Source organism: Bufo gargarizans, chromosome 5 (assembly GCF_014858855.1).
Source record: "Bufo gargarizans isolate SCDJY-AF-19 chromosome 5, ASM1485885v1, whole genome shotgun sequence".
Taxonomy (NCBI): Eukaryota; Metazoa; Chordata; class Amphibia; order Anura; family Bufonidae; genus Bufo; species Bufo gargarizans.
This window is the reverse complement of record NC_058084.1, coordinates 216,622,712-216,640,170: the sequence shown is the minus strand read 5'-3', so window position 1 is coordinate 216,640,170 and position 17,459 is coordinate 216,622,712. Positions and strand designations below refer to the sequence as shown.

The window sequence follows — 17,459 nt, the reverse complement described above, 5'->3', positions numbered from 1 at the left end:
CAGCCATTCTAACATGTTGAGGAATGCTCTCCTGGACTTTTAACATCAGAATTGCATGCAGCTACACCACTTAATCTGCGATGTTGCAACTCGCTGGAATTCAACATTGCACATGCTCGAGCGTCTGCACAAGCAGCGGAAATCCATGAACAATTTGGTTATGCACCAGACCGCCACAGCAGGGAGCATGTGTTCAGGGGCAGACTGGGAACTTAAAGTGGCCCCGGAACAAACACAAAAAGTGGCCCCATTTTGTAGTGGGGTCCTAATTGATAGAAGGCAGGGGCAACACAAATAGACGGGGCCAGCAATACTATATTGTAGCACATTATATCAACCAAAAAGCTGGCAGCTGCACAAAATACATCCCCAAAAACTTCCACTAAACAGCCTTGAGGAGGGCTCAGGTGGTCCCTTGGGCATTGGCCCACCAGGAAATTTCCCTGTAAGGTCTATGGCCAATCCACCCCTGCATGTGTTGTTTCCAGGTCGGGCAGTGGCAGCTCATGCTGTTCATGCTGCAGTTGTCCCTCAACCATCTCATATGTACAGTATTTTGGAAGAGACGCTGACGCTCATGCAACAGGTGACTCTGTTGGGGACCCACATTGAGAAATTCCCATATCCCAATAGTCGAATGTTCAATTTTTTTCCATCATGTATAACAGAACCAAACGGAACCATTATGTGTCCCCCTAGACATGTATTAAGATGGAGCAAATGGCAAAGGCTTACATTTTGCTTTCCATCCTAAAATTCCGTTATATTCCATTATTACTCGGTTATAACAGAACCTATAATAGAATATAATAACACCAATGCGAACCTGCCCTAAGTTGTTAGTGATTATGAGGCAAACTACTGAAAATATTTAGTGAGGATTTTTGCTTTGCACTTTCAATATGAATCAAGCTGTATATACAGGAATATCCCTTTAAGAGTTACATTATTCTATATGGTATATACTTTGTGAGAAGTTACTGTAGATGGTAAATTCCAATTACACACTGTATGAAGTAATCATTAAAACTAATTAAAATTGATCTATATGTATAGTAAGCACTGAAAAACATGAGGGTGATTCAACATCTGTTTAACGACGTATGTCATTTACATGATATCATCCCAAGACGAGGATTTCATTTCTAAGAACAGAATAGATCCTTTCTTTGGATAGTTGAAGACTTTGAATACCTTCTCCTTGGAAGTTACAATTATGAAATAAAACAGAGATTTCAATCAAACCTCATAAAAAGTTCATTTGCTCTAGTCTTATATGTTATCCTTACACCTTTATTTTACACAGTCACAGCTATATTCACGAGTCATTGTTCTCGTGGATAATATACTCTGTAAAAGCACAATGTATTATAGAGTTTAATTATATGGCTTCAAAAGAAGGAGGTTCTGCATGTTATCAGCTTAGATAATAAAAGAGTATTAATCTAATTCCCAGAAAGCAAAGAAATGTTATGCAGACTTGTGAGAATTGTATTAGCTTCAAGTCCATGTATAAAAAAGCCATATTGAGGAAAACCATCATAATTTGGCAGTTTTGACTCTTTAATAATGTTTGCAAAGTCAAGTGCAGGGTACTTTATGGTGACACACAGAACTCTTTGGCGCATTGTAATAAATAAACAAGAGAAGTTTGTGTGTTGTTGCATCATGTGACATCGGATACTGTTTTTGGGACATATTCTCCCTTAAGAGCTATTCTTTCATGGGAAAAGGGTTCCATAACATGGCATGTTTATTTCTGTATGCAACGAGTGCCATATTCTGGCTATGTATATAATAGAGAGAGTGCCCTATTGGTGCTGTACAGCTATTTGACTGTGTGTACCAGCCCTTGAGTTTTTAAGTGAATTTATTCCAGGCTGTGAGTTCTGCTGATTACATGACAAACCTATGTATTGCATTGTTTCCTATTCAGTTACATCACTGTACAACTACAGATCCTAGCTGTCCATAGGGGCATGCCCATTTCTCCACAGTATGGGCTATGCTTGTTGTTCTATCTATATATGACTCATTGAACCCAAAAGGAAGCAGAAGGGGAATGACGAGACGAACCTTTGCAAGCCCCAGGCCCTGTTTTGGTAATTGTCCCCACACAGAAAGACTATGAGGACCAGTGAATTTATAAAACAACTAGACATTAAGCCTGTTACAATAACGGGCGCTAGAACAGTAGTGCATAAACATTAGTAGGTCAATATTAAATGGCAAGGGAACTTGACTACACTGACTGGTGGCTGTGGCTGGTGGCTGAGACTGGCGGTTGTGGCTGAGACTGCTGGCACTCACTGGTGGCTGTGGCTGAGACTGTTGGCTGTGGCTGATACTGGTTGCTGTGGCTGGTGGCCGAGACTGGTGATTGTGGCTGAGATTGCTGGCTATGGCTTGTGTCTGTGAATGCTGGCACTGTGTGCTGGCTGTGGTTGAGACTGCTGACTGCGGCTGGTGGCTGAGACTGCTGGCACTGACCGGTGGTTGTGGCTGAGACTGCTATCTGCAGCTGAGACTGCTGGCACTGACTAGTGGCTGTGGCTGAGACTGCTATCTGCATCTGAGACTGCTGGCACTGACTGGTGGCTGTGGTGGAGACTGCTGGCTGCAGCTTGTGGCTGAGACTGCTGGCACTGAGTGCTGGCTGTAGCTGAGACTGCTGGCACTGACTGGTGGCTGTGGCTGAGACTTATGGCACTGACTGGTGGCTGTGGCTGAGACTTATGGCTGCGGGTGGGGCTGAGACTGCTGGCACTGAGTGCTGGCTGTAGCTGAGACTGCTGGCACTGACTGGTGGCTGAGACTGGTGGCTGTGGCTGGTGGCACTAACTGATGTTTAAGATAGCTGGCACTGACTGGTGGCTGACACTGCTGGCACCGTGACTGGTGGCTGTGACTGTACAACTGGCACTGACTGCTGGTGCTGAGACTGCTGGTAGCGACTGGTAGGTCAGACTGCTGACAGGGGCTCCTCTCTATATGGCTGATAGTGCTATGACTGACGAACACAAATGGCGTCTGGGACTGACAAGCAGAAATGGTGGCGCTCTGACCTTCTTGCCATTGTGCAGGTGTGGGTGGTGCAGGTGTCATATGGAGCGCCGTGTCCTGATTGGTTGGTGCGCTGGTGGGAGCGGTGCAGAGGGCGTGTTATTGTTAGGGATATTCCTGCAGTATAGAAATCTTTTGCTAGAGGTAGTTGTGCATTGTGTGGGTGTGTGTGTTTGGGTATATATATTACTCTTTTTATGAGGAAAGGTAACCAAAAAATATCTGTTCTGGCAGTTTTTATTATTAGTTTTTTTACAATGTTCACCTGACAGAGTAGATAATGTGATATTTTTATAGAGCAGGTTGTAACAATGCGGCGATACCTAATAAGTCTATTTTTTTTTATTAATTATCTTTTATTTACACAATAAAAATAAATGTTTTTAAATCATGTTTTTGTGTTTCCATTTTCTGAAAGGCATATTTATATTTTTTGGGCAATTGTCTGATCAAATTTTTTGCTGGAAGAGATGATGGTTTGAGGCACATATTAATTTTTGATCGCTTGGTATGACACTTTTTGTGATGTAAGGCAATAAAAAAATTGCTTTTTTGGCACAATTTATATTTTATTTATTTACGGCGTTCACCAGACGGGTTGGATCACATGTTATTTTTATAGAGCAGGTTGTTGGGGACACAGCGATGCCTAATATGTGAATTTTTTTATTTTACATAATAAAAGCATTTTTGAAAAAAAAATGTTTTTGTGTTTCCATTTTCTGAAAGCCATATTTTAGATTTTTGGGGTGATTGTCTTAGGTAGGGTCTCATTTTTTGCAGCATGAGATGATGGTTTGATTGGTACCATTATGGGGCACATATGACTTTTTGATTGCTTGGTACTACACCTTTTGAGATGTAAGGTGATACAAAATTGCTTTTTTTGGCACATTTTTTATGTTTTTTTTATGGTTTTCACTAGATGGGTTGGATCACATACTATTTTTATAGAGCAGGTCATTATGGACATGACAATACCTAATATGTGAATTTTTTCAACTTTATTTTATTCAATAAAAGCATGTTTGAAAAAAAAAATCATGTTTTAGTGTCTACATTTTCTATAAGGGCTAATTTTTTGTGGCATGAGGTCGCTGTTTGGTGCTCATTTTGGATACATATGACTTTTTTATCACTTGTTTTACATTTCTTATCACCTGTTTACATTTTTAACCAATTATGTGTTTACTTTTTCTTTTTTTACTTTTTACACTTTAAAAAAAAAAATGGGACCCAGACCCACTTGGTTCTTGAAGATCCAGTGGGTCTGATGGCTTACAATACACTACAGTACACTATATAGTGTACTGCAGTGTATTGAACTTAGAGCTGGGCGATATGGCCTAAAATCTATATCGCAATATAATTTGAAGCATGTGCGATAATAATATATATTGCTATTTTCTATATTGGGGGGGTTAAACTTTTTTATTTTACTTAGGGGCTAGAACCCTTGTCCTATTCACTCTAATAGAGATCTATTAGGGTGAATAGGACTTCACACTCTCCCTGCTGCCCTGTGCATAGTGCACACGGCATCAGGGAGCTTACCATGGCAGCCAGGGCTTCAGCAGCATCCTGGATGCCATGGTAACTGATCGGCGCCCCAGGATTACACTGCTGGGGCTCTGATCACAACTGCCACTGCCATCAATGAGTAAGGAGAGGGGGACCATGCGGGGATAGCAATTTATACTGAGAAGAGGGGGAGTAGAAGGGAGGGACCGTGGCCACTGCGCCACCAATGAATATAGTTAATGCTTGAATACAAACGTAGCCTGCGTGTGCCGGCCATATCCCATACCCGGCCTCTATGACTGCGCACTATGATCCACCGCAATTAACCCCCAAGGTCCTGAGGGGTTAATTGTGGTGGATCGCAGTGCGCAGTCATAGAGGCTGGGGGCAGGGTATAGGATATGGCCGGCACACGCAGGCTACGTTTGTAATTAAGCATTAACTATATTCATTGGTGGCGCAGTGGCCACGGTCCCTCCGTTCTACTCCTCTCTACTCTTATCGGTGGCCAGCGGCAGCCTCACACATTGGAGAGGGAGGGGCTTCCTTCTCCACTGACTCTGCCGGCTCATAACATGGTGCGCATCTTGGAAGGGGGGGGGGTGCTGCGCGCTCTGCCATCTTGAAACGAGACTTGGCAGAAGCTATATGAGATATCAAGTTTGACACACATCTTCTGATCTTCTGCGATAAGGTATTGAACAGTCTGGAAGAAACATCATTTGAGAACATGAACAGCTCTACATACATGCTGTGGGCCAAGTGTTAACATACAATTTAGTTTAGAATAATAGAGTAGAGAATGTATTAGAACATGTAACTGACATCTCTGCTACCTTGTTTGGATGTGGAAGTTGTTTGTAGTGCCGGTGTGCTCATAATCGTGGACTGCAGCAGCAAATATCATTGCAAATATCTCCAGTTCTGTAAGCCAGTGCTAAAATGCAAGAAGAGATGGCTGAAATTAATGATGAAGGAACTGACCCTAAACCATCGACATAGCCAATTCTATATATATAAAACATTTCAAGCATCACATATAGATATAACATCTATAATACTTAGAATAGAAACCTTTATGCTTCACAAATTAAAATGTAATATTGATAAATATAATGAAAAAAAAAAAACAGGCAATAACTATCAGCTCATTTAAGGGCCAGGAAAGGTTGGAGTAGGTAGCTTTTAGCGTACATCATGTGGTCTGCTTTAGATAAGCACCTTTTAGCAGGATTGACCAAATTACACCAGGCATACTGACTGGTAGGGTTGATACTATTGATTAAAATGATACTTGTCTTGTGAAAATTGGTTGCATTATAACTAAAAAAATACTTTTTATCACTTTATTGGCCCCATATGAGGAAGCAGCTCCCAGCCCGTCTTCCTTGTGATCACAACACTGCGCTGTTAGGCTTATTGCACATGAACGTGTGCGCTCCATAGCCGTTTTGCGGACTGCATTTGCGGATCCGCAATACATGGGCACCGTTCCGTGTGCATTCTGCATCACGGATTCGGACCCATTTACTTCAATGGGTCCAAAAATACAGAGATGTGGAATGGTGCGGAACGGAAGCACAGAACGGAACCCTATGGAAGCACTACGTAGTGCTTCTGTGGGGTTTTGTCCCATACTTACGTTCCGCAAAAAGGTAGAATATATCCTATCTTTTTGCTGAACAGCCGGATCGCGGACCCATTAAAGTCAATGGGTTTGCGATTCGCTGCCCCACAGTGGGTGTTCATGCAGCACGGCCACGGGGTGCACACGTTCGTGTGCAAGAGGCCTTAGGAAGACTGTGTTCATTATCCCTGTGCACTGGAAAAACCAACATATTCAGAACCTTCTCATATTCATGCTGCCACAGGTGACCAAAGTGGTGTGGAGCCCCTATCTAAGTTTTTCTGTGGGGTCCCATAGGTCCCTGTTATGTCCCTGAAATCAGGTTTTGCTGTCTGAAAAATCTTCTGAGGAATCTGTGACATGGGTTCCCATTTTAATAAGTGGGATGCCAAATACACTAATTCATGAAAATGTATTCCGTGAGAACATACCCTAAGGTGGGTTCACATTGTTCAGAATGCAGTGTGCCAGGGGACACCTGTTAAAACCTGATTACACAAGGCATCATCCTCTGTTTGGTCTTGTCTTTTTTTCTAGTATCATATTGTTGTTTGTTGAATAGGTCGGATCTATAGAACACAATCATCTGGAGGTCCAATTTTCCAATGTAACTATGAAACTTACAGAGCTTCTCAGGTCGTCACGGCCCTTTCAATCAGTGAGGGAGCAGACACACCGTTCTGATATTGATGTCTTATCCTAAGGGTCTCAGAAGACTCCTTTGGATTATTAATAAATAAAATATGTGGCCTAAAACTTTAACCAGTATTTAAAAAAATTGATATGTGATAATATTCTAACACTGTTTATTACACGCTAGTCTGTTTTTCTATTACAATACATTTTCGCCTCGTTTATTATGTTAGACCCATAAGGAATACAGTGGGTGAATGGCAAATGTGATCTATTTGGAGCGTTTTTCCAACAGGAGCCACCAATATATCATGTAAATAGCAATTTATCTTAAGCATTATAAAATATTTAGCTTTGAAAAAGTAGGATGCTTGTTTACACTGTTGAACTTTTCGATTATTAATGGATTTACAGTACTCTCCTGAGTGTTTCAAAAGAGAAGCAATTCTTGCAGATAGACCTCTGGGTCCTCAGGGTTTATGTACATTTAATTAAGTAGTACTAATCTCGCAAGAGTTTCATTAGGATGGTAGAAGCTTCCAGCCCAATCTACAGTAATAATTTACACTACTTACTATGAAAATTCCTTCATTTATATTAAAGACCATTGCCTGGAAAGTGATGTCTGCATCTGGCATAGAATGACAAACACATGTATTTAAACTAATCATGTGTATTTCAAGCAAAATGCTATAAGATGCAAGTGTTTTTTTTTCCTCCTCACATTTTATTGTCTATTTCTGGTATTAGGGTGGCCATACACATTCAATAGCTTTCGGACAAACAATCATTCGGCCAACAGCTATCTCTCCGAACTACCTCATGGCTCCACCATACACCTACACGTTCAACTCGGTCAAACGTATATGTCGATTTAATTGGGAGAGAGGAGAAAGCCACTGTCAGACACTTCTAGTGGCAGCTTATCACCCAGGAGAACAAAAGGATCAGGCAAGAATATTCACTTTGCCTAATCCTTTTCTCTCCTGACATCATCTGCCAGGGGAAAGTCTGGAGCTCCCCACATACATTAATTGGCTGAACCTGTCAAATGTGTTTGGGGGCCTTTAGGGCAAGGAGTACAAATAGAATCTATGTATGCACCTGGAATATTGGTCAGTAGTAGGGGAAAGTCAATAATAAATGCCAGACAATGATGCATCCATAGTTACACAATTTGACATTTCTCAGTGATATCTCCGGCATTCTCATGTGGGAGACACTGAATCCTCGTTCTTGCGATTGGTGGAATCCCAAGAGTCAGACCTCTGCCTATTAGACACTACTGGGACAACCATTCTATTGTCATAATTAGGGGTGTACTTGAATTCTGTACCCTTCTGTACCTTTCAGTAATATCGAAAGTTAACATGTAAGCCTTTTTTTCTCTAAAAATAATATTTAGTTTTGAAGTCATGAATTCTGATCCAAAGTGAATGCTACAGTGGCTTGTCAAAGCAACTGCACACACCATCTGCTTATTTTGGAATCAGCTAAGCAGCCTCGAGATTCTCATTAAAGTAATTTTATTTTTCATTGGTAGGTTTGACAATGCCAAATATGTTACAGTAAGTGTTTGGAGCGATATAATTTTAAACTGACACACGTAAGATCTTAATTGAAAATGTTGGCGGGCAATTTAATTGTTTAAAATGAAAGGAAAATCACTTTCCAATTAATTGAAACTTAATTAGAACAGTCTTTTCCTTAAAGTCATATTTTTATCTTCAACATTTAGGGTATAGATGAGTGAATCAGCTTGTAGTGAATTGGGTTTATTACAAACTTCTCAAAAATCTGTCTGTAAGATCAACCCAAAGCTTTGCAGGCTTTTAAGTGTGCAGTGCCATTTTACTGCACATCAGTGGGAAAACCACAAGAGAAAAAAAAAATGCTCACGTGACCCTGAGAGGAAGTGAGTGAGGGGCAGCTTGCTCTGATTGGCTGATACAGACTGTCTGTCAGCCTGCTAGCCAATCAGTGGGATAGCAGGCAGGGAGGCGCCCCTGTAAAATGAGCAGATTGTCATTCTATGTTGGGCTGTGAATGAGGATGGATAGGCATAGCAGTCTGTGGCAGAATATCTTAGGGACAGTGTACAGTTACAATAAAGCTTCTAGTGTCAGGGACAGAAAGGCCAGGGAAAGCTATCAGCCAGGGAGTGAGGAGTAAGGAGCTGACGCTGGCTGTGCCAGGCAGTGCCTTCTAGCTACAGTTGCTGCCTTTTAATACAGCTTTAGCTGCTGCAGAAACTCAAAGGCAGCCAAATGCAAGAGCATTTCTTTTTTTTTCTTCTTATTTGAACAGAAAGACAGCTGTCAACACTTGAAGTTTCTCTTATTGCCAGCTTATGTCCAGTATAATTAGCATAGCTACAGTGCTGACTGATGATGAGTGCTAAATATGTTGCATTGCAGCAGAAGCATTTTATAGCAATCTCCTGTTGCTTAGCAATAGTTTTTTTTTTCCATATTTGTATTGTTTTAAAATATGTAGCACTGCAGCCTGTAGCAAAAAACAATAATGCCATTTTTTTATCAGCAAAATTGATGTAAATTACACCCTACACATAAAACAAACTGCCTTCCCTGAACAATTCAAATGTTGGTGTGGAAGCAATAAGCTCAATACAACTGTACTCTGCATGTCTTTCATTCCAGAAGGTACCTTTTTAAATATCTGAGCGAAAACACCTGAAATAGTAGTATGAAATCTGTGACAGGGCATCTCCAGACTGTTCAAATGTTGGTGTGGGTTGCAAAAATAGCAATACAAGTTTACAACACGTGTTTTATAATCCATAGAGTGCTGTTTTAAATCTCTGAGTGTAAACATGAGAAATAGTATGCTGAAATCTGGGACAGGGCATCTAAAGTCAGTTCAAGTGCTGGTTGGCATGGTTTGCAAAAATAGCAATACACATGTACGATTTATGTTTTACAATCCACGGGGTACCGTTTTAAATCTCTGAGTGAAAACACCTGATACTATAGGCTGAAATCTGGGACAGCACATGTCCAGACAGTTCAAGTGTTGGTGTGGGTTGCAAAAATAGCAATATAAGTGTACAATGCGTGTTTTACAATCCAGAGGTTACCTTTTTTATTCTCTAACTGAAAACACCTAAAATAATAGGTCATCTCCAGACAGTTCAAGTGTTGGTGTGTGTGTGTGGGGGGTGATCTCTTGGTAGGTTGACAATTTGTGTTTTATACTACAGAAAACTTTTTTTCCGAATCTGCGTATTTGTACGCACTTAAGACATTAGGCTCACATGTGTTATTGGCTTCGATACTGCATTGTCAGTGGCAGTGTTAGCTTGTCAGTAAATTGTCAGTGGCAGTGTTATCTGTGATCATCGAAAGGAAGGGCATTTATTGTGCCTGTCTTTAAGTTCTAAAAAACAGACGTGCAAACCGTTCCATACTTTGTGTGACTGTGTACACTAGGCCAAATGTCTGGAATACAGAAGGGTTCCAAACAAAAAGATGCAGGACTAGGCCTTTGTTCTCCCAGAGCCAAAATGTAGCTAGTATCAGCACCAGCTATTTGGCTAAAAGTAGTAGTAGGCCACAGTTCTCCCTGGCTTCGGAAACGCACAACATTATAATTGAGGATAAAGAGGATAAGATTGTGGATAAGATGGCTCACTCCTCCTCACAGCCACAGCAGGATGACATAAAGGTGACTTCTGAATCTGACACTTTGCCTTAGAGCCAGGGGTCACAGTATTCCTCTAGCTAACCCTACTTGAAGGATGTCACGACCATGGTTATGGTCGTGACTCCTGGAACCGCATGCAGTTGTCTGCGGTTTAGCCTTGTTGTCAATCACAGGTGAGGGCTGTAGTATGTTAACTCACCTGTGGTTGCCGCTGGCAACATTATGTAGGCGGTTGCACCTGGCAATCTGTCTTTGTAGGTGTGCCTTTTATATGTTTGGTGTGCACGAGGTTTGGGTGTGTGCACTGTGACATTTTTCCTTCACTTGTGGTTGTCTGCGGCAACGTGTTGTTTATGTACATGTGGTGGCAGTGTCTCGGCCTTTTGGCTGGCTCCCAGGACATGGTTGCAATGCATGTTGTTGCTGGCGGTAACAGCTGCTGTGTGAGAGGTGTTTCTACACTTCCCCGTTATGTGGCTGTTTTCTCATGCCTGGTGTAGGAATGGTTAACTCCCTTCTGTGTGTGTGAACACTGGGTGTGTCTATGGCTACATGGGCTTTTTAGCCTCAGTTGAGAGCAGAGGTCTGAGGGGTACTCCAGGCATGTTGCTGGAGTCATCCTCCTGGTTTGTATACCATCTGCCAGTGAGGGCCACCCTTGTGGTCATAAATGTTATTCATGATGTTTAGTTGATTTTGTTTTCCTTTTCATGTTTTATGCACCTATGGATCTGGTTTCCTGTGTGTTTGTGTGTGTGCTGTGTCGATTTTTGTTTGGGTGTGGACACTAGCTTGTTGAGCACGGGACACCAGTCAGTGTGTCTGTGGCAGGTAGGTGTGGAAGTGCTTTTCATCCTCCTGCCATATCCATAGGCTGTTCATGCTTATATCCCCTTGCAGCTTGGCCAGTTTAGACTCCTGTTTCTCCGCGTCTAGGAGGAACAGGTTGTCTACCCAGCTCCTTGCTCAGGGATCTGCGAGGGTCAGTAGGGATCTGAGGTTCCTGAGTATGAGCCCTCCTATCATCAAGGTCAGCTCATACAGCTAGGAGTCAGGGTCAGATTAGGGATGTGATAGGAGGTGACCTGCTCCCTAATTCTGTCGTCCTGGCCGAGTAGCCACTAACATCTTCTGGCATCGCACGGCTGAGGGTTTTCCCCATCCTCAGCTGTGACTAAGGCTTTCAGTGGAGTTTTATCTGTTTTTACTGCCACTTCCTAGTAGGTTGCCTTCTTTTTTCTTAAGAAGAAGCAACAAAACCCCACCCTGATAGTCAACAGAGCCTCCTTGTTGACGAGTTGTGTGACAGCTGCCAGCATTTGAACTGCATTGAGGAGGAGGTTCAGAAGGAGGTGGAGGATCCCATGCATAGCTGTGTTAGTGGTCGTTATAGTGGAACCCATATCTACAGTATTGGGGGCAGTCACAGTGGCTGATGGGCCAAATACAGAGCAGGGAATCGGGAGGGAGGCCAAGGAGTCCACCATGATATATCACAGTCTGATAAAAGCAGGGAGGATGAGGACTCCAATGATGACTGTGTGTTGAAAAGGACCTGAGAGCCGCATTGGGGTGCAGACTCCTCCTCCTCTTCCTCTATGTCATCAGTCATCAATAACAGAATGCATTGCCAGGAGACAACTTTACAAACCCAGAAATCCACTGGTGCACAAAGCTTAATTCCCACCTGGCCAAGTTGCTGGCAGTGCAGTTGATGCCATACCATTTAGAAGTCTGCTGCTCTTAGGGAGCTGATGACATCAAATGTCTCTCTAGAAGATATGTAGCTAGCATTATTTCTCTCAAAAAGCCATCCCTGCCTTGTGATTTCACGTGTGCGTCTCCTTGGGATTGTCACTGTGCAGCAAGATACATGACACAGTGGACACTTGGAGGAGCTGTTAGAAGTAGGGACAGTACATGTATTTTACAGCCCACTGGGTCAATGTTTTTTGCAACAAGGCCAGGCTCCCATACCAGGCAATTATCCGCTACCTCCACTTCCTCCTCTATGGACATCGTCCCGTCCCCAACTGCAGCAGGGTACAGCTTTGCTCCCCCTTTTTCCTATCACATGTGTTAAGTAAAGCGTTGGCATGTGATATCGGAGCTGATTGGCCTGGGCGACAGTAGCCACATAGGCTAGTTGCTAAAGTACATCAAGCAGCAAATATCCAGCTGGCTGTCTCCCCATCGACTGGAACTGGGCAAGGTGGTCAGCGACATAGGCTGCAACATTGTGACCACCCTGAACCCGAGAAAAATAACACATGCTCCATGCATGGTGCACATAATTAACCTAACAAAACAGTAGAACAAAATCTAGCATCAGAATAAGGATAAAATCCAATTTCTTTATTTCTTCATCATAAAATTCATAGGCTGACCAAACAGGCAAGGTCTACGTGTTTCGACTGTACGTCTTAACCATGGTCATAATTAGGACATACAGTCGAAACGCGTAGACCTTGTCTGTCTGGTCAGCCTATGAATTTTATAATGAAGAAATAAAGAAATTGGATTCCTGAACCCGCTGTTGGATTTTTTTTCTACTGTTTTGATTGATTCCTGGTCCGGAATCCGTGCATGGGTGAGCTGAAATCCTTTTTTTCTTACATCATTAACCTAGTCATGCAACACTTTGTAAAAATTACACTGTCTTGAGCAAAGTGCTTCCAATGTTCAGGAGAATGTCCTAGCATTTCATCCATTCTTACGTGGCGAGAAATGCTCTCCTGGACTTTCATAGACAGAACGATCTGCCACTGACAGGCATATCATTCACTTTAAGCAATCTGATGATTGGTTAGCCATGATTTTAGACCCTCGCTGTCAAAGCAAAATAGGGAAATTATGGGGGATTCAGCCCGCACAACCCCTAGCAGGTGCAGATTGCCATGGCGAAATACAGATACAAACGCAAAAACACAAAATGCAATCGCACTCTGCAACCAGCACTCTGCCCTGCCTTTATGCTGGATGTTGAATAAGGCATTGGTGTACATTTTGGCCAAAGCGTAATAAGCCACTCACCACATCAAGGTCGCCTTAATGAGTGGTCCCTAACACTAGTTCCTACTTTTTATGGGCCATGACAGCCACACAAAGTCCAGGGAGCGCAGGTACAGCATGCACGCCAAGCACACTCTGCTTTTAACCCCGTCCGGTGCCATTACAGCTTTCTTCGGATCCAGGGATGCAAGTACCAGAGTGCAGAGTGCTGGTTGCAAAGTGCGATTGCATTTTGTGTTTTTGCGTTTGTATCTGTATTTCGCCATGGCAATCTGCACCTGCTAGGGGTTGTGTGGGCTGAAACCCCATATTTTTTCTTTGTAGTATATATTGGAGGTGTGGCGATCTCCACGCAGTCATGCACACCTGACCAGTTAATTTGCCCCCTGGAGGCTGGTTTTAAAGTCAATATAAAACTGAGTCTGCTTATATAGCACCTACCAGTAGCCATTAGGCTCCAGGAGAAGTATATAGTGGGCTCAGCATGCATGTTGGTACTTGCATCCCTGGATCCGATGAAAGCTGTAATGGCACCGGACAGGGTTAAAAGCAGAGTGTGCTTGGCATGCATGCTGTACCTGCGCTCCCTGGACTTTGTGTGGCTGTCATGGCCCATAAAAGGTAGGAACTAGTGTTAGGGACCACTCATTAAGGCGACCTTGACGTGGTGAGTGGCTTATTACGCTTTGGCCAAAATGTACACCAATGCCTTATTCAACATCCAGCATAAAGGCAGGGCAGAGTGCTGGTTGCAGAGTGCGATTGCATTTTGTGTTTTTGCAAAATAGGGAAATGTTTTCCTCCCAATGAAAGGGAAGCCAAATTATGTTATTACCAGAAAACACTGTGTACATAGCTTACTGCAGGCTTCAATGAGCAGATGCCTGCTGCCAGTCTGTCTAAAACCCAAGTTATCCTCTTCCAGTGTCCAAAACTTTTGTCAAAATGAAGCAAGCCTGTATTCTGTATTGCTTTCCTTGTATATAAGTATATGCAGAAGTTTTCATTAACCCCCTAAGGATGCATTCTGTTTTTTTACTTAAAGGGGTTGTTCAGGTTCAGAGCTGAACCTTAACATACCCACATTTTCACCCAGGCAGCCCCCTTATATGAGCATGCTCCAATGCACTCCTTTGACCTGCGCTGAACCACGCAGGGCAAAGGCATGTTATGGAGTTCTGGTGACGTATCGGGCTCTCTTTAATGACTTCTTGGTGGAGGCTTCCGCCCAGCAGTGACCATTGTGATGTCACCTGCACTAATGGGCGGCCTGTAGCACTGCCCTAGCCTGTAAAACGGCTAGGGCAGTGCTAAAGCCCGCCCATCAGAGCTGGTGACGTCACTGGGAAGCTTCTCCCCAGCAGTGTGTTAATATAAATAAAAATGCCTCTGCCCTGCGTGATAGTAATAATTACATTTTAACGTTATTCTGGGAGTCAGTATGATTGTGAAAATACCAAGGATGCATCTTGCTTTGTACTTAAGACTCAGGATTTTCTTTTATCTCTGTATTTCAAGATCATAATTCTTTTATTTTTTCCTTCAACATAGCTAGCTATATGAGAGCTTGTTTTATGTGGTCAAGTAGTATTTTTTACTACTTGCCTGCACCATAATGGGTAGTTTTCGAAAAGGACGATAGTGTAAAAAAACGCAGAAATTTTGCTATGTGTCACCATATTATGACAACCATAATATTTTATTTTTCTGCTAATGATCCTGTGTGAGGACTCATTTCTTGTGGGTCAAGCTACACTTTGGATTGATTTATTTTGGGTTACCGTACATGGGAATTTTTGCTAAATTTGTATAACATTTTTTTTACGGCGTTCACCATATATTGCAAAAAAATAAAAATAAGAATGAGCAGCACAATTAGGAAACCATAAACTGTATGTAAACAAAATATGAAAAGGGGGCTTTTTGAAATTTTTAACACTTTATTCAACTTTTTTTTACATTATTTAGTCCCCTTAAAGGTATTCTGTCAGCTAGTTTTAGAATATAGAGCTGTGTACATGTGCTGCTAGATCACCATTAGCACGTCCACAATATACATTATCTATAGCTGTGAATGTTTTTATTTAGTAAAAAAATAAAAATAAATGATATGCATGCAAATGAGGGCAACCCAAGGGGCTGTTACTAACATTTCAGGAGCCCAGCAGCACCCATTTTGAAAATGCTCAGCACTGCCCCTCATCCTCCAAATCCCCTCCTTGCTCCCCTGATGTCACACAGTTCAAGTGCTGTAATCTCTCTCATGCATGAGTATGCCGCATGTCATTGCTGGCATGGTGTTCCATCCCTGTGCTGGAATCAGCCTCAGGGAACAAACTGCATGCGCTAGCTGTCATGTGCTTCAACTGTGTGATGTTGGGGGAGCAAGGAGTTGCTCCTGGAATGTTGGTAACAGAATTTGAGCCTGTGTTCTTTTGCTCACTCCTGTATTACATTGCATAGTCATTCTGATAGGTAGACTATTATATTAGACAAGGAGCAGGTCACCCACTGTGACAGTTGGGATTATTCAGCTGGAGATCGCTCATCACTTGGTCACCACTGGTTGTCTATAGTCATTAATCCTGGGTCTACCATCTAGTCATCCACTGCAGCTGATCTGCCCTGCTGTTCTGCTCTGAGCTTGGGTTTATGGCCTCTGGTTTACCTTGAGGCTCTGGCATCAGCCCCCTGTCCTAGCTGTCCCTTGTGTCCATGGCTTTTTTTTGGCTATCTCACATTTGCAGCCGCACTCTATCAGTGCAGTTTCTAGGTAAAATTTCTCTCAGGGCGAGTGTCAAACCCCCCCCCCCCATCAAAACTGCTCGATTAACCACCTCCGGACCGCCTAACGCACGGATGCGTCCGGAAGGTGGTTGATTCATTCCTCCTGGACGCATCCGTTCGTCATCTCGCGAGACGCGAGATTTCGGTCAGAGCCGGCCCGCGTATGCGCATCGCGGGCCGGCAAAAGTTAAAGGAGTATTTCGTCCGCAACCTGCCAGCCAATGATCGTCGCTGGCAGGTTGCTGATTTAAAAAAAATCGAATCAGAAGCCAGCTAACACATCATATTAGTAAATATGATCTGTTATATGGCTGCCCTGCTCCTCTGCTGGTCCTTTTCGTCGGTTGGTCTCAGCAGAGGAGCAGGCATCACTGTAAGTACCCACCAACACTTCACTTAGCCCCAGATCACCCTCCATCACCCCCATTAACCCCTTGATCGCCCCCTGTCAATCACCTAGTGAAAGGGAAAAAAGTGATCAGTGTAAACTGTCACATTTTTTTTCACTGGTATTGACTGTTAGGTTTAGGATAGTTTAGGCCCCTTGGTTAGGTAGTTTAGCGATTGTTTAGCGCCCAGCCTACAGCACCGCAGTCACTGATTCGCTGATTAGCGTATCGCTAATCAGCATTTGTACTTTTATAGTATCTGTAAGTGATCAAAACTGATCACAGTCAGATCTATAATAGTATTAGTGTCACCTTAGTTCGCCCTCCATCCAAAACGCAGTGTTTGCCCGATCAGGCCTGATCGGTCGCCCACACGTGTGTTCGCCCACGCCCTCCACCTAAAATGCAGTGTTTGCCCGATCAGGCCTGATCGGTCGCCCACACGTGCGTTCGCCCACGCCCGCCCCACTGCAGTGACAAAAAATTATTATTTTTGATCACTGCACATTCAATTTACACGCGCTGCGGCGATAAAAAAATCAGTTTTGATATTTTTTATCAACCGCAGCGGCCCCCAGTACTTCGCTAGCCTCCCATTTGTAAGACAGGCTAGCTTTTTTTCTTGGGTAGTCTCAGGGAATACCCCTAAACTTAGTTGCCCAAATGTCAAACAGGGGGTATTCTTCTGAAGAGGCCTACAGGCTTCTGACCCAGTCGGATGAGGAATGGGAACCCTCATCTGATGAATCTAGTGGGTCAGAATA

The 17,459-nt window shown here is 43.0% G+C and overlaps 1 protein-coding gene across 4 annotated transcripts in view; it reads right to left on the bottom strand.

Moving 5' to 3' along the window:
* Positions 1–17,459, bottom strand: part of PDE1C (phosphodiesterase 1C) — a 1,393,842-nt gene that overhangs the window by 256,944 nt on the left and 1,119,439 nt on the right. For all 4 annotated transcript variants that reach the window (XM_044293926.1, XM_044293925.1, XM_044293928.1 and 1 more), the window contains one exon: positions 5,421–5,521. In XM_044293926.1, the coding sequence (XP_044149861.1) occupies positions 5,421–5,521 (101 nt within the window). The remainder of the gene's footprint in view (positions 1–5,420; positions 5,522–17,459) is intronic.